Raw genomic sequence first — 18,550 nt, forward strand, 5'->3', positions numbered from 1 at the left:
CTCCACCGAGGCTAGAGGAGGCGAGGAGAGGCCAGCTAGTACAGCGCTACCGATAGGGACCGAGAGCTAACGGAAGCAGAATGCTAAACAGCCTCTTATTAGTCTGATTGGACTGCTGCGATATAACTGAAAAGCAGCAGGAGGGTGAGGCAGAAAGGGAGAGTGAGGAGACGAGGGAGAAAGAGAGAGCGTTAATTAGCCTAACCAGAGGACTGGAGGACTCAAGGGTCTTCTGGGGAGAGAGAGAAAGTGAGAGCTGGAGGGGAGGAGGAAGAATAGATAAAGGGGAAGGAGAGAGGAGGGGGAGGACAGAGCAAAGAAGATCAGCGGTCCGGAACAGCTCTGATAGGCTACAGAGGAGAGACAGAGATGGCGAGGCCAGCTGTCCAGCCTTACAAGGCCAGAGTGGCAGTAGACTGGCAGGGTTTTGGCAGGAGAGGAAGGTGACTGTCTGGGTACACATTTGACAGGGGAAAAAGATGGTGTGTTTGAGTGCTTGTTCTGGTCTGTGCAGACAGAGTGTGCTCATATGTGATAAGAGAAGTGAACAGCATTTTGTGTATACAGCACCAGTCAAAAGTTTGGACATGCCTACTCTTTCAAAGGTTTTCTTATTTTTTACTATTTTCTACCTTGTAGAATAATAGTGAAGACATCAAAACTATGAAATAACACATATGGAATCATGTAATAACCAAAAACATGTTAAACAAATCACAATATTTTTTATATTTGAGATTCTTCAATGTAGCCACCCATTGCCTTGATGACAGCTTTGCACCCTCTTGGCATTCTCTCAACCAGCTTCATGAGGTAGTCACCTGGAATGCATTTTAATTAACAGGTGTGCCTTCTTAAAAGTTCATTTGTGGAATTTATTTCCATGTGTTGTGACAAGGTAGGGGATATACAGAAGATAGCCCTATTTGGTAAAAGACCAAGTCCATATTATGGCAGGAACAGCTCAAATAAGCATAGAGAAACAACAGTCCATCATTACTTTAAGACCTGAAGGTCAGTCAATATGGAAAATGTCAAGAACTTTGAAAGTTTCTTCAAGTGCAGTCGCAAAAACCATCAAGCACTATGATGAACTGGCTCTCATGAGGACCGCCACATGAATGGAAGACCCAGAGTTACCTCTGCTGCAGAAGATAAGTTCATTAGAGTTGCCAGCCTCAGAAATTGCAGCCCAAATAAATGCTTCACAGAGTTCAAGTTTCCCCCCCCCCCCCTTTATTTAAGCAGGTAGGCAAGTTGAGAACAAGTTCTCATTTACAATTGCGACCTGGCCAAGATAAAGCAAAGCAGTTCGACACATACAACAACACAGAGTTACACATGGAGTAAAACAAACATACAGTCAAGAAAAATAAGTCTATATACAATGTGAGCAAGTGAGGTGAGATAAGGGAGGTGAAGGCAAAAAAAGGCCATGGTGGCGAAGTAAATACAATATAGCAAGTAAAACACTGGAATGGTTGATTTGCAGTGGAAGAATGTGCAAAGTAGAGATAGAAATAATGGGGTGCAAAGGAGCAAAATAAATAAATACAGTAGGGAAAGAGGTAGTTGTTTGGGCTAAATTATAGATGGGCTATGTACAGGTGCAGTAATCTGTGAGCTGCTCTGACAGCTGGTGCTTAAAGCTAGTGAGGGAGATAAGTGTTTACAGTTTCAGAGATTTTTGTAGTTCGTTCCAGTCATTGGCAGCAGAGAACTGGAAGGAGAGGCGGCCAAAGGAAGAATTGGTTTTGGGGGTGACCAGAGAGATATGCCTGCTGGAGCGCGTGCTACAGGTGGGTGCTGCTATGGTCACCAGCGAGCTGAGATAAGGGGGGACTTTACCTAGCAGGGTCTTGTAGATGACCTGGAGCCAGTGGGTTTGGCGACGAATAAGTAGCGAGGGCCAGCCAACGAGAGTGTATAGGTCGCAGTGGTGGGTAGTATATGGGGCTTTGGTGACAAAACGGATGGCACTGTAATAGACTGCATCCAATTTATTGAGTAGGGTATTGGACGCTATTTTGTAAATGACATCACCGAAGTCGAGGATTGGTAGGATGGTCAGTTTTACAAGGGTATGTTTGGCAGCATGAGTGAAGGATGCTTTGTTGAGGAATAGGAAGCCAATTCTAGATTTAACTTTGGATTGGGGATGTTTGATGTGAGTCTGGAAGGAGAGTTTACAGTCTAACCAGACACCTAGGTATTTGTAGTTGTCCACATATTCTAAGTCAGAGCCGTCCAGAGTAGTGATGTTGGACAGGCGGGCGGGTGCAGGCAGCGATCGGTTGAAGAGCATGCATTTAGTTTTACTTGTATTTAAGAGCAATTGGAGGCCACGGAAGGAGAGTTGTATGGCATTGAAGCACGCCTGGAGGGTTGTTAACACAGTGTCCAAAGAAGGGCCAGAAGTATCCAGAATGGTGTCGTCTGCGTAGAGGTGGATCAGAGACTCACCAGCAGCAAGAACGACATCATTGATGTATACAGAGAAGAGAGTTGGTCCAAGATTTGAACCCTGTGGCACCCCCATAGAGACTGCCAGAGGCCCGGACAACAGAACCTCCGATTTGACACACTGAACTCTCTCAGAGAAGTAGTTGGTGAACCAGGCAAGGCAATCATTTGAGAAACCAAGGCTATCGATTCTGCCGATGAGGATGTGGTGATTGACAGAGTCGAAAGCCTTGGCCAGGTCAATGAATACGGCTGCACAGTATTGTTTCTTATCGATGGCGGTTAAGATATCATTTAGGACCTTGAGCGTGGCTGAGGTGCACGCATGACCAGCTCTGAAACCAGATTTCATAGCGGGGAAGGTATGGTGTGATTCGAAATGGTCGGTAATATGTTTGTTGACTTGGCTTTCGAACACCTTAGAAAGGCAGGGTAGGATAGATATAGGTCTGTAGCAGTTTTGGTCAAGAGTGTCCCCCCCTTTGAAGAGGGGGATGACCGCAGCTGCTTTCCAATCTTTGGGAATCTCAGACGACATGAAAGAGAGGTTGAACAGGCTAGTAATAGGGGTGGCAACTATTTCGGCAGATAATTTTAGAAAGAAAGGGTCCAGATTATCTAGGCCGGCAGATTTGTAGGGGTCCAGATTTTGCAGCTCTTTCAGAGCAGCAACATCAGCTGACTGGATTTGGGAGAAGGAGAAATGGGGAAGGCTTGGGCGAGTAGCTGTGGAGGGTGCAGTGCTGTTGACCAGGTGGAAAGCATGGCCAGCCGTAGAAAAATGCTTATTGAAATTCTCTATTATAGTGGATTTATCGGTGGTGACAGTGTTTCCTATCTTCAGTGCAGTGGGCAGCTGGGAGGAGGTGTTCTTATTCTCCATGGACTTTACAGTGTCCCAGAACATTTTTGAATTTGTGTTGCAGGAAGCAAATTTCTGCTTGAAAAAGCTAGCCTTGGCTTTTCTAACTGCCTGTGTATATTGGTTTCTAGCTTCCCTGAAAAGTTGCATATCACGGGGGCTGTTCGATGCTAATGCAGAACGCCATAGGATGTTTTTGTGTTGGTTAAGGGCAGTCAGGTCTGGAGAGAACCAAGGGCTATATCTGTTCCTGGTTCTAAATTTCTTGAATGGGGCATGCTTATTTAAGATGGTGAGGAAGGCATTCTTAAAAAATAACCAGGCATCCTCTACTGACGGGATGAGATCAATATCCTTCCAGGATACCCCGGTCAGGTCGATTAGAAAGGCCTGCTCGCTGAAGTGTTTCAGGGAGCGTTTGACAGTGATGAGTGGAAGTCGTTTGACCGCTGACCCATTACGGATGCAGGCAATGAGGCAGTGATCGCTGAGATCTTGGTTGAAAACAGCAGAGGTGTATTTAGAGGACAAGTTGGTTAGGATGATATCTATGAAGTTGCCCGTGTTTACGGCTTTGGGGTGGTACCTGGTAGGTTCATTGATAATTTGTGTGAGATTGAGGGCATCAAGCTTATCCATTGTAGGATGGTTGGGGTGTTAAGCATGTTCCAGTTTAGGTCGCCTAGCAGCACGAGCTCTGAAGATAGATGGGGGGCGATCAGTTCACATATGGTGTTCAGAGCACAGCTGGGGGCAGAGGGTGGTCTATAGCAGGCGGCAACGGTGAGAGACTTGTTTTTAGAGAGTTGGATTTTTAAAAGTAGAAGTACAAATTGTTTGGGTACAGACCTGGATAGTAGGTAGGAAGTAACAGACACATCTCAACGTCAACTGTTCAGAGGAGACTGAGTGAATCAGGCCTTCATGGTCGAATTGCTGCAAAGAAACCACTACTAAAGGACACCAATAATAAGAGACTTGCTTGAGCCAAGAAACACAAGCAATGGACATTAGATCGGTGGAAATCTGTCCTTTGGTCTGGAGTCCAAATTGGACATTTTTGGTTCCATCCGCTGTGTCTTTGTGAGACGCAGTGTGGGTGAACGGATGATCTCTGCATGTGTATTTCCCACTGTAAAGCATGGCGGAGGAGGTGTGATGGTGTGGGGGTGCTTTGCTGGTGACACTGTCTGTGATTTATTTAGAATTCAAGGCACACTTAACCAGCATGGCTACCACACCATTCTGCAGCGTTACACCATCCCATCTGGTTTGGGCTTAGGGGGACTATCACTTGTTTCTCAACAGGACAATGACCCAACACACCTCCAGGCTGTGTAAGGGCTATTTTACCAAGAAGGAGAGGGATAGAGTGCTGCATCAGATGACCTGGCCTCCACAATCCCCGGACCTCAACAAATTGAGATGGTTTGGGATGAGTCGGACCTCAGATTGAAGGAAAAGCAGCCAAAAAGTGCTCAGCAGATGTGGGAACTCCTTCAAGACTGTTGGAAAAGCATTCCAGGTGAAGCTGGTTGGGAGAATGGCAAGAGTGTGCAAAGCTCTCATCAAGAAAAAGGGTGGATACTTTGAAGAATTTCAAATGTAAAATATTTGGTTACTACATGATTCCATTTGTGTTATTTTGTAGTTTTGATGTCTTTACAATGTAGACATAGTAAAAATAAAGAAAAACCCTTGAATGAGTAGGTATGTCCAAACTTTTGACTGGTTCTGTAAATTTTCATAGCTTGAATCTGTGTAGGCATGTGGCATGCTTACATAACTTTTGATATGCATGTGGTATGCTTACATGCTTTTTGGTATGCACATATGATATTAGTGTAGTGGGAAGATAAAAAAAAAGTCAAGAAAGCAGACTGGCTGCAGCAAACAGCTATTAGACAGCTTCTGGTGGCTGGACTATGGCACCGAGGTGCATCTCTACCTCCTATAGGACCATCAGCTGTCAATCACAGCCTGTTACCATGCTCTCCTCTCACTGACACACAGAGGTACACTCAGAAAACACAGAGAGGAATGTTCTCCCCCCAAAACCACAGAGCTTAATAAAATATAAACTACAACTACAATATCAGGGAATTGTTTCTGGACCATAGTCTTCAGAAGTCTTCAATCAGGCGTCGGAGTTGTTGGCCGGCTGTCCACTGAAGCTAGCGTTAAAACAGATAACAGAACAGAGGCTTTGTTTCAACTGCTAATGCGGACTCACACGTTACATAGCAGAACTGGAGGATAAGCAGGAACACGGCTGTAAATAGCATTAGCGCCGCATAAGCGGGAGTTTATGACATTGTGTTGTTATTCCGCGCAGTCATAATTCAGAACAGCTGGGGGGGGGGGGGGTCTACTTAAAACAATGACAGAGTGAAGGCCTCTGATTTCACTTTGTGTGCTGGAGAAGATGGAGAAGAAAACAGAGGGAGATGATGAATGGTGAAAAAAGAACGAAGATAAGAGATAAAGGCAGAAATGAAGGAGAAAATAAGGCGTGAAAAAAAACACGCAGTGACACGATTACCGAGAGAGGGAGGGAGAGAAAGAGAGAGACACGGCGAGAGACAGACCCGAGAAAGACAGAGAGACAGACAGAAAGACAGAGAGAAAGTGAACGGAGAGAGGCGGGTGTAAAAACCAAACTCAGGTAATCCGCCGCCTGCCTTCCCCCAGGGAGCTATGTGTCACAACCCCCACGCTACCACGGTAACCACAATCCTGCTGAGTGCACACTTCCTAGCGACTCCACCACAGAGGCACGAAGGAGAGAGAAAACGAGGCGCGGAGGACACAGAGAGTGAGAAGCCTCACTACTGTGGGGCTGCTCTCCTCAGGTCAGAAACCCAAGACCCTGCCTCCTGTAATAATTACAGTCACGGAAAAGATGAGACTTCATGCCGCGAGACAGAGATAGGAAGCGCTGGAGGGACGTGCGAGGTTCATTGTACAGGGTTAGCGGGGCTGGGGTATGCTGAAGAAGGGATTGTGTGGGTGGAAGAGGTGGTAGGACAGTAGATATGGTTAGGGGACAGAAGAGAGGGGAAAGAGCCTGATGGTGTCTTTGGGACTATCCAACAAGGACAGTCCCATCATCAACATTTATGCACACCACAATAAGACATACTGGGACAAAACCAGCTGAGAGAGAAACCAGTGTGTGTGTGTGTGTGTGTGTGTGTGTGTGTGTGTGTGTGTGTGTGTGTGTGTGTGTGTGTGTGTGTGTGTGTGTGTGTGTGTGTGTGTGTGTAGCATATCAAATCCAGCCTAGAGGGGGTGCACAGCTGTAAATCCACTGTCTCCTCTGGGTAGGTAGAGAGATACAGACATGGTTCATCTCTCCTTAGAGCTACTGTGTCTGTAACTGAGTCTGTGCATCACAGAGGACTGCCACATCACACTGACACTAAGCCTGTGTCTTTACCCCTGAGCACAGCAACACGACCACAGGATTAAACTACTACTGCACAAACTACTAGCCTAATACTATTTTTGGTTCCAAGTGAACCCTTTCACCACTAAAAGGTTCTAAGTAGAACCTTGTTTGGGGTCTACCTGGAACTAAAAAGGGTTCTACGGGGAAAACGGAGAAGTTCATGAGAGGACCACACAGAGAACAGCCCTGCCATACAAATATAACACTTCTTTTACCAGGCAATTTCTCACAGAACAGGTTGAAAGCCAGTTCATTATTTCACAGACACACAACGTGTCAGTCTCCTTCTGATAACGCCTGGACTTGACATCAGCGTGAGGACACACCTTAGTCTGGCCTCACGCCAACACAGGCAAAACCATACCGCGAAATGAGGGAAGCCAAAACGAGCCATTTAAGGAGAATTTTATCTGAATAAATACAACAAATGTCATTATTGAAACCACTGAACATCCTCTACGGTTTCAAGGAGAATCAATACAACTAACGCAGATACATTGTGCTCGGCAGTCGTTGTGATGACTGTAGAAATACTGGAGGCTAAAATGTCAAACGTAAATCAGGCAGTCTGTGCCACACTGACTAATATTCATAAGTGTCAAATTAAAACATTTCATTTGTGTTCATTGACATATAATTCATCTGACTCATCCCCGAAAGACCAATTCCAACAACCAGATGTACGTCATTCAGTTCTGACTCATAAGCATTACCATACTTCATTACCATACTTCATGTTCATATTCATGGCTTGAAGCAGAGGTGAAGAGAAAATGGATGAGTACATCAACCCAGAAAACTTTTTCATTTTCATTTTCTCTTTCGTGAGACATAGACAGGTGTTTTGTTTCATCTTTTGTTTTGTTTCATAAATGATCTTTATCTTTCCCTTGGGCAGACATGGAAAAAGCATACACAAGTAGACAATCACACGAGCACACACACACACACACACACACACACACACACACACACACACACACACACACACACACACACACACACACACACACACACACACACACACACACACACACACACACACACACACACACACACACACACACAACCCCCGCGCAAAGGACAAAGACCCCCAGTTCAGTTTGGGGCTCCACTCACCCCCAGTTTCCTGCTCCGCATACGGACGTATCCCTGCTTGACGATGTCGTTGAAGTTGGAGGCCATCTCTGTGGGAGCTGGGACCTGCTGGGGCCTACTGAGGCTAGCATCCAGTCCTTCTGTCCTGCAGTCCTGTCCTGCAGTCCAGCCCTGCACCTAACCCCCCACTCCCCTTCCTCTTTCCTTCTTAAGTCCTGGGGTTACCTACTCCCTCCTCTATATCAGCCAAATCTTCCTTTTCAGATCCTGTTGCCCTCAGACTTCCCTCACTCCTCCAATGCAGCTCGTTGTCCCCCCATCCCTTCGTTGCAGAGTCCCTAAAGAAAGAGAGAATGAGAGAGAGAGGAGAAGAAACAGGGGATCTATTATTTATTAAAGTGGCAGGAGAGAATGGTAGTGGCTTGCAGACACACGGAACATTATCCTCCATTATTCATTGCTTTGGCAGACACCATTATTGAGGGCAAGTAGGTAGCATGGCTTCTGTGACACATCATTATGTACAGTGTACAGCACAGCCTCTGTCTCGGAGCTACTGGAACTACCATTGGAACGGGCTTGGAAACAGAGGCTCTTCCGGAAACCACCCTTCCCAGTCAAGCAAGGAGAAAACAGAGTAATGATGAGAAACTCATTTTCAGTTCAGCCGGACAGCTGTAAACCAAAGCAGACTTCATTACTTCGTCATTTTTTCTAATGCTTTTCTGAAAAATCCCAAAAGCTACTTCAATAACAACTGAAATCAAAAGAATGTTGCTTGGTTAGATGATCCGTCATGGAGACTGTTTGGCCCAGGATTGACAGTAGCCATGTGATATGCAGAGCGCCACAGCGAGGGAGATGGGGTGAGGGGGACTGTAGTTCCAATGGCATCAATGCCCCTATTCAGACGTTCAAACACACACTTGTACACTCACACGTAGAGGTGCAATTGAAACATGCACATAATTACACACACAGACACATCACAAACACCATTGGGGGCATTGCAGAGTGAGACAGACAGGCAGGCAGAGTATCTCCTGTGACCATATGATGCCATTGTCAGTGTTCGGCTCTAGTGGTGCGCTGGTAAGCGGTTTGTTCACCCGCACCCACCCGCAATTGCTAATAACCCATCTGCAACCACCCGACTATATGTGATAAAGTGAAAATCCGAGGGAAGTACCCCACCCTAACTCGCTAATATCGAATATGCGCTATAGGCTAATCAGATTGGGTGAAAATAAAATTTGACAGGGGGCATAGGATTTTATTTGCCTGATTTAGATTATGTTTCTGCTTATAATTTCCGACATTTTGGTAGGCAATTTAGTCAAACTGTCTATAATTAAATACATGCAGCTTCTCTTCTGTCATTATAGAATAATGTCACAAATCAGTAGAATGAATGCGTCGATCTAGTTGATGTCGGTAAATTTCTCTGTCATCTCAAAATAATTAAAAAAGGATTTTCTGTGCAAAAATGTCCAAATGACATCAGTTTGACCGGTTGTAAGGAAATAGAAGCTGTGAAAATGACCCAACATGTCTCTGATAAGATTTCAATTTGGCTTGGATGCATATTTTATCATCTACAGATGGCATCTAATTGCACATTCACATTCTCTCAAGATGCTGAAAGAAAGAAATCATATTTCTCCACTCCTGTTCCCGAATAGTAATTTAGCCTACATTTGGTGTATCATTTTACTACAAGAAATGCTTAATATTAAGGCTGTGAGAGGTTATAGACCTTTAGTCAGTGTCCAGACAGTTTCCATTTAACCCATCAGAACAGCAGGCTACAGTTCCCTTGACGTACCATTTAAAGTCCCCATCTTGTGACTGTCAATTTGTATAACACCTCACAATCACGACACATAACACTGCTATCATCCTCTTTTACAACTTCAACAAATCCTTCCCAAACATTTACTTTTCTGGCCCTCCCTTCTCTTCATTTTCAACTATCCCTTTCGCAGCTTTTCTCTATTGAATTAAAACTCGGACATTGTCCTTTTTTGCCTCCGTGGATCTACTTTTAACTTTTTCTGCCCGTTCCCAAAAGCGTTTGGCGATTGCCGTGTAGGCTGTTTGGCGCGCGTACAGTTAGATCCTGAAGCTTACATAGGGAGCGTTGCAAAATAAATGTTGAAATCCATGTTATTCAATTATTTCACCCACACTGCTCACGCGCGCCAACTAGCGTCTGCGTTACCAAGGGCTAAAATAGAAGTCGTTCCTATTTCTGACGCAGATCGTGCTGAAAGTCCTGCCTCTCCCATCTCCTCATTGGTTTATAGAAGCAGGTACCCACATGCCATCTCCTCATTGGTTATACCCACGTGGGTAATTGAAAGATGAACTGTTTTGCCGATAGTCGTGGTAATACTATGAAAGTTTAGATGCCAATCACCAGATAAGTTCAAAGATGAAAAAGCCTGGAAGGAGGAGAGATGACTAGAAACGATTCGGTTGGCCGTTTTATGTGTGGATTAATTGGCGGAGTAGAGGAGCTTGTGCATTTCGGGTAAAATAGCAACTCAATGTTTAAATCCCAGGACAAATTAGCTAGCAACAGCAAGCTATCTAAATAGGACAAATTAGCTAGCAAGTGCAGGCTAACTAGCTAAATTGCCATACATGTTTAATGCTTTTCGACCTGTCCACAAATAACTCCAGATCGCCTAAAATAATGAAAGAAAAACCTCAATGTAGCCTATAGATATAAATCGCACAATAATTATATATGGATTTTAAAGTATTGTTTTGTCTTGATTCAACCCGCCGGCCCGCCACCCACCCACCCTTCATCCACACAATATTTAATGATCCTAAACACACCCGCCCAGCGGATATAAAACACGGGGACTGCAGGTTATAAGTCAAACCAAGCATCACTATTCTGCTCGCTGGGGGCAGAAATCAGTGTGGTGCATCTTCTCCTTGAGGAACTGGCGCTAAATCTCCCTGACTACGGTGGAACAGAGACATTAAACTTTAACAAGGACCTCATTAACCAGGACAGAGCCAGGCTGATCGCTCACAGCACTGTTGGTTTAGAGAAGTGGCTCACACACACTGTGGAGGGGGCTAACACACACACACACACACACACACACACACACACACACACACACACACACACACACACACACACACACACACACACACACACACACACACACACACACACACACACACACACACACACACACACACACACATCCAACATATAGAGCTAAACAGCTGCAGACTGGCTCCACTGTGGCCCTCTAAGACTGCTGGTGTCACCGTGGTGGGTAACCTAGCTTGCCAGGCTCATAACAGCATTCTAAGAAAGTAGTACCTGGCAAAGACACACGGCTGGGAACAAGAATATATGTAGGCTGAGCAGAGGATCCTTATGTGGATGGGATTGGCTCAATGTTAGCATAGTGGGAGTGCTTGAGACACACTTGATGTGCCATTATATCTTGGAGCACAATTGGAAAGCGATTAAATCCCATGAAAGCTATTCAAATGAGACAAATGTGCACCCCGGTGAGATGAAATAACTCCCGGGGTGACGCTTAGTTAAGCAGAGCTTCAGTGGTGTGCGTGTGGAGGTGATTGAGGAATCAGGAGGATTTGCACAACTCTACACATTACACATGCTGTATTATTCACCTATTACAAACAACGTCCATGGTCAGCAGTGCATAACCTGGAGAACAGGGACTGTTGTCTGCAGCCAGAGGTTGGCTGGTGTGTGAGGAAGATCAATAAAGAGCGCAAGGGTGCACACAATGGAGGATCAGCTTGTCAAAACCCAACGTCAAAAAAAAAGGACATGCCATTGATTCTGATCCTGCACTGACTGATTCTGGGCTAGCGTCTACAGTGAACCACCAGGCCCCCCCTCTACCCCCTCCACCCCATAATCATTGAGATGTGCTGATTTACCTTTTTTTTCCCCCCACGATCGATACACATCAGCAGCTTTTCCCCCCTGCGAGGGACAGTAAACGGCCCGCGGGTGATGTATCACTGAGCAACACATTAGTATTAATATACGCTCACTGTGTGGAGAACACATTGTCCCTACAGAAACAAAGCCTTATCACGCCATGTGTCAGCACAGGGAACCGCTCCATTGTACTCTGCGTGTTTTACACGACGGCGCATCGCCACTAGGCCGGCGCAGAGCCGGGAGTGGGATTCTAGGAACAGGCAGACAGACAGTATCGTCAGTCACTACTTCATAATGTGTGTTTATCATAGAGGGGGAACACAGGAGTGTCTGTCGGGATCCAGGTGCCGGGAATGGTAATAAGCAGATAATGAATTCAGAGATTAGTGAATCCCACTTCGCTCCTCTCCCAGCGAACGAGGAACAAACAGCTTGTTAAAGAAGGACGTGAGGGGAGACGGCGGGGGTAACGGTGTTTTAGCGAAGGCGAGGCAGGAACACCTGTTCCGGCTGTAAGTGTAGGTTGAGACAAGAGGCTGCAGACAGGCCCGTCTCTGGGAACAGAGCGACTTGATAACAAGCGGCTTTGAGGAGGGCCTTTCGGGCGTCGTCTGTTCTCGACTTTCCTTAGAGGACGAGTTAGCTCACACAGCTGGCTGCTAAACCTCTTCTTTAAGCCCATCAGCTCCTCTCAGCCACACATTTAGGGAGGAACCTGGAGTTCCAGTGTATAGACATGACTATAAAGGACAATGTGTACAAATTAAGAAGGAGAATGCTACTATGGAAAATAAGGACATTTCAGATGGTTAAAAAAAACACTTTTCAGTACATCCACTGTAACCATGGGAACCTAAACGTGTCTCCCCAAAAGGCCTGTCTGCGCTATGGGAGAAGAGAGGAGACAATGTAAAGCTCCCTGACAGAGAGAGCAGAGATATGCCATGCTCGGAATAACAATAGGGAACCGTGTCTGTGAGCTTGATCTCATATCTCATTCACTATCACCGAGTCATTAAAAGAGGGCCTATCATATCAGAAGTCATTTGCCAACTGAATACTTGTACACGTCAGTCACGCAAAATCTACAGTGACTGATCTGTGAATGTTGTTTTACTAGATCCCCCCCCCCCCAATATTGTCATCTTTGAAAAACCAAGGTGAGGCTAGCCAATGTTCACTCAAAAAAAAAGAAATCCGTCACAGAAATGTCAGGTCTGCTAAACAAGCAAACGTGAACATTGTGAAAATTCTGTGCAACTTCTGGCGCGTTTACTGTGAACACCGTGTTTGTAACCGCTTTAAGTTACAGTTATAACAGTGGCCAAGTACGCTATCGTGGCTATTTGATCATATTGTACCGTCAAAAACAACGGAGAAAATGCATCCCGTAACATTTTAACATGGAGATTGCTGTTCTATCATTCCGCCTACAGTAGCAGCCAATGTGTTGTGTTCGATGTAGGCCTACATTCCTTGAGACTTTTGACAAAAACATGTAGGGATTGACATTAACCTGTTGTTCCACTTGTCCTTCAGACAAGGAGATGACTGAAAATGTTGTGTTGTTTGATGCAAGAAACCACTTTACAAAATACAACTCATTATTATTCCCATACCATTATAACAGAGAATCAGACAAATTATGCTGCCCTCTGCCAATTGGCTACTTGGCTTATTCAAGCCTGTCTCAAAATACAACACTGCCCCTTTAAAAATCTCTTTACCTTACTTGCTTTCAAAGATGTCTAGAAATGCACACGTTTTGTGCTCTTGTAGGAAGCAACCACTCCCCCATTGTTGACTAGAAAGTAGCTATAACTGGGATAATAACTCCCTAACTAGCAAAGAATATGAACAAATGTGAACAGGTGGCAACATGCAGCTCTCGCTTTGATCTCAAAACAAGCGCATCTACTCACGCTGTAAACACAGTCCAGCTCAGTATGGGCCTACATGCCTTTAAATGCAATAGAATCCTACTCCAATGTGCTCTGCCTACAAGAAAATCTCTTGCATAGTTCGTTTTGTTTCAGGGTGTTGCATTGAAAGTGGCGTTGGTTCGAGCACAATTACAATTACACAGTAGTGTTAACTAAAGGGGAAAACTAGAAATTTGAGTGATGTTCAATGTGATGCTTATCTGCGCGGGCTGAAATGTCTTCTGCGAGGCAGTCCCGGGGGAGCTGCGCCGCCCGAGTGCAGCTTTGAGGGAACAACGAGGCCAACTCTACCGTATGGCTGTCTTGAAATGCACTTTCCTCTCTTCACTGCTCGCCTGATGACTGACCCTACCTGCTCCCTCTCCTCTCTGCGTTGTATTGTCGATGTCAGAGTTCAATACGGATCCCACTCTGCCCTGTTGCTGGAAGATGGATTGAACCACACACACAGAGCCAGCAGCTACATGGACCTCCTGACCTGTTGAGATGTGAGGGAGGTGTGGTAGCTAAAGGCAGGGAAGTGTGTTAAACCACAGATGATCCATTATGCATATATTGACCAGATACTCAAGAGGCTGCTCTAACAATGAATATAAAATGTCTTCAAAAATGGAAGGCAGTCGGGAGGAGGCAGGTGGGACCATTCTAGCCAATTAGACGGCAGATACCCGTGTGAACAACAGGCACAACTTCAATCTTCAAAATTGCCGGGATGTCACCTGTCCTACTTCTATCAGTACACTCGTAAAAACCTAAGCATTACACAACTTCTGTTCGATCAAATAAGCCACAGGTAGTAAATAAGCTATTCATTTTTTTTTTTGCTAACCAAATACTACACTCTCATTGACCTCCATAAAAAAACACCTTGTTTGGTAAGTGGGGGGGGGGGGGGGGGGGGGACGAAGAACAAAAAAAACGGCACCTGCAGGAGAAGACAGATTTTGGGCCCAGTTATTCCTCTCGCTTTGCCACAATCCTCTCTGGTGAAACACATATCGGTGCTCCTATCACCATACAACGAGCCTATCAGCATACAGTACTGAATCACTCGCAGCCGATCGTTTGCCGGGGCTGGCATGAATAAAAGGTCACACACTGGTAGAATATTATACAAGCAACTCGCTGGAGTCCACAGTAAAGTAATAGACACTGCACATATTTGACATCTGTATTCAGGCAACGGGAGTCGTAGGCAGGGCAGAGAATACAGGAGAGCTGATTAGCTGGCTGGAAGAGGAGAGAATGCAGGAAGTTTGTGTTTGCTGGAGGCTAAATGTGTCGAGGCAAAGAGGCCTGTGTCAGTTTGAGTTCTTATGAGCGAGGGCGTGTTTATTGTGATGCTGCCTGAGATAGCTTGAGGCTAAGAGGCAGATTGTGTTCGAGAGCCTTGGCTAACTGGAGTCGAGAGGAATAGGGGGAGTTAGTAGCAGGATATAGAATGAAACCTAATGTGGGAAAAGGGAGTGACTACACTATCATCACGACGTTGGTTGTAGTTACAGACAGACGCCTCAGCATCTGTACTCCAACAGACAGACCTTCTGTGTGTGTGTGTGCCTCCGTGTGTACATGTGAGCATGCATGTGTGTGTGTGTGTGTATATATGTTAACAGCTGAGCTGTAGAGCAGCATAGCAGCTCTCCCTGCAATGTGTACCAGTTGGAACTGCTGTCTGGTGAATCCAATCCCCCGTATCCTCTCTCTCAGCTGTGCCTATCTCAGCCTAATCAAATCCCCAGAGCACCAGGTGTGCCCAGGGCAGGTTAATCTAATGCCAGGTGTGCCCATCTCAGCTGAATTAGATCATGCTACATTAGGCGCAAGACAGATCCAGATATGTCATCTTCTCTCTGGGAGCGACACAAGGGGAGGGAGGGAGGGAACGAGAGCAAAAAAAAAGAGAGTGTGACAGAAAAAAGGGGTTGATTGTCAGTGTCAGGTCAATTTCATGAGCCACTTCACTTCCATTCCCTTGGAGAGGTTAGTGAGGTGAAAAGAATGGAGCATTCCAGCCATCGATCAGGTGGTGAGGGGAAGGAGAGAGAGCAGATCAACTACAGTGTAATGCTATGAGTGTGTGTGTGTGTGTGTGTGTGTGTGTGTGTGTGTGTGTGTGTGTGTGTGTGTGTGTGTGTGTGTGTGTGTGTGTGTGTGTGTGTGTGTGTGTGTGTGTGTGTGTGTGTGTGTGTGTGTGTGGCTGTGGCTGTGGCTGTGGCTGTGGCTGTGGCTGTGGCTGTGGCTGTGTGGCTGTGGCTGTGGCTGTGGCTGTGGCTGTGGCTGTGGCTGTGTGGCTGTGGCTGTGGCTGTGGCTGTGGCTGTGGCGGTATCTGTGGCTGTGTCTGTGTCTGTGTCTGTGTCTGTGTCTGTGCGTGTACGTGCGCACGTCTTCATAGGGTTAATAACTCCGGCTCTGTGAGTTTGACAGATTTTCTCAGATTTGCTCTGTGATGTTCAACAGCTTCAACTTGGGGAACACGGCATCCATTTAGGGGGCGACGAAATAGACCCAAGAGCTTCATGTTCTCTCTCGTTCTGACTTCCTCTTCCACCCACACGTCAATGTCACCCATCGCTCTCCTTTCACCATTGATGATACAGTATGTCTATCTCTGTTTTTACCTCCATGTCACTCAGTCTATTCTATAAATGGGACCTTTATAATTATGAGTCATCCTCACCCTCCACAATCTGAGGGCATCATGTGACAGCCATTCACCAGGAGAGAGACTTTGCGTGCTAGGGTGGCATCCTCCCCACGGAGCAGACGGCTGTCTAACACACAGGGGGCTACAAGCAGCTGGTACACAAGATGGTAGAGGGGGTACCAGCCAAGAGGGAGGATCAACCAGTAAAAATACCAATGAATGTTACATTAAATGAGGGAGAAAATATGGAGGAAACAAAGAGACAAAGAGACAGACAAAGAGACAGACAGACAGACAGACAGACACAGACAGACAGACAGACAGACAGAGAGAGACAAAGAGACAGACAAAGAGACAGACAAAGAGACAGACAGAGAGACAGACAGAGAGACAGACAGAGAGACAGACAGACAGACAACTCAGGAAGAGGGCAAATGGTAACTTCCACTTGTGAAGGTTAGTGAGTTATTGTTGTTGCTCCAGTAAGAGCCAGTGTTTAAGGGCTCATCAGGCTTACTCCGCCATCTTGATATCATTAATGGAGTCAAAAGAACAGCCCAGACAAGTGTTTCACTAAAGTCTCACAAGAGAAACTCTTTCAACCTGCCAAAATCTCTGTATCTCATGAGCTTTCTTCAGGCTCTGTGCAGTTTCTTCAGACTACCACTATTACTCCTTGTCCACATACGCACGCATGCACGCACGAACTCACACACACACACACACACATAAACACACACCAATTATTATTTGACTCCACAAACAGATCCCCTGGGAAGAGAGCTGGGAAAAGGCCCAGGGAACGCCCTATCCCTCCGTCTACTCCCTCCATCTCTCCCCTCACTTAATGAGGACAGACAGACTGCTGTGAAGAAGGGATGAGGTCAGGGTAGGATGTGGGCAGGAAAAGGACAGAGAGAACAAAGATAGAGAGGATAAAAAGGAAGAGAGGTGCTCCTTGGGGTGATAATAGGCAGCTCTGTCACAGTAATGGCGAACGAAATGCCACACCAAGTTTCAGAGCTCGTTTCATTCTTCTTTTCCGTCGTTGAGTCTGACACATACACCTTAAACTGTCTTTAAAAATCGGTAGCGGAAAAGGACATTCATACCATGTGACCGTCTGGGGAATGGATCAGTGTGTTGATACAAGGCTGGCTAAAACGATTGACAGAGACTTGACATCGAATGGCTGTTCTGGACATTGTCCTGGGAGCGTTATTCTAAAAGAAACTGTGGTCGATCTGAATCAGCACGGGGTCAGATAACGACCCCGGCCAAAAACAGACCACCAGATCAACTGTGGACCGGTACCTGCGCTAATTAAGTTTAGCCAATCACGGGACATTAACACAATTGATCCCCCGCCTATGCAAGATTAGAATCATTTATCATTGATCAAGAATCAATTGCCCCACTCTATTTGGAATTGAACGCTGCCCGTTTTCAACATGTGTAATAGAACTGCCAGTGGCTGTGAGTCTTGAGGTCATTGTAGGATACAGTGTCCAATTCAATCACAAAGCCAGCCTGCCCCCTGGGATCCAGAGAGCCAATGAAAGGTGGATGTAGAAGTGAGAATCGATGAATGCACAGCAGTTTATTAAACTAGCATTTTACGCTCTGGTATGATATCGACGGACAAACGGGAGCACGGTATTAAGTTAGGCTGGCTGCTCATTCGACAGGAGCCCGGGAATTGGCAATGCAAAGCGCTTTCCACAGAGAAATATTTTTTTTTTTTTTAAAGACTCCATTTTCTGCTATCAACTATTGGTTTGACTGAACAATAACTCGAAAATGGAGCCCAGGGAGACAAAACAAGCGAGGCAAACAACAGAACGTCAAATAAAAGACTGCTCGCTGTGCCAAAGGGTTCAGGGGCACGGGCAAGGTTGAAGAGAATAAAAGCAGCCTAGGACTACATTTGGAACGACAGTGGGAAAGGATGAGAAAAAGAGAGAGGGCAAGGTGCATTCCACTCTTTTGTTTCGCACGTCGTCCACTTGGCCATTTTGTGGTGAAGGACGTTTCATGGAGCTTTCTAGACAGGGGGGTTTTCTGTCGGCCTGGAGATTTTTGTCTCCACTGTCAGCACAGAGAGAATTACCTGCAGACGCAGCGCTGACC

General features: G+C 45.8%; 1 protein-coding gene across 1 annotated transcript in view; it reads right to left on the reverse strand.

Moving 5' to 3' along the window:
- The window catches only part of LOC129854050 (docking protein 4-like), a 52,712-nt gene that overhangs the window by 16,395 nt on the left and 17,767 nt on the right, over positions 1 to 18,550 (reverse strand). Inside the window, exon 2 of the mRNA XM_055920676.1 lies at positions 7,896 to 8,212. Coding sequence (XP_055776651.1) covers positions 7,896 to 7,961 — 66 coding nt within the window. The 5' untranslated portion in view covers positions 7,962 to 8,212. The remainder of the gene's footprint in view (positions 1 to 7,895; positions 8,213 to 18,550) is intronic.

Source organism: Salvelinus fontinalis, chromosome 4, assembly GCF_029448725.1.
Source record: "Salvelinus fontinalis isolate EN_2023a chromosome 4, ASM2944872v1, whole genome shotgun sequence".
NCBI lineage: Eukaryota > Metazoa > Chordata > Actinopteri > Salmoniformes > Salmonidae > Salvelinus > Salvelinus fontinalis.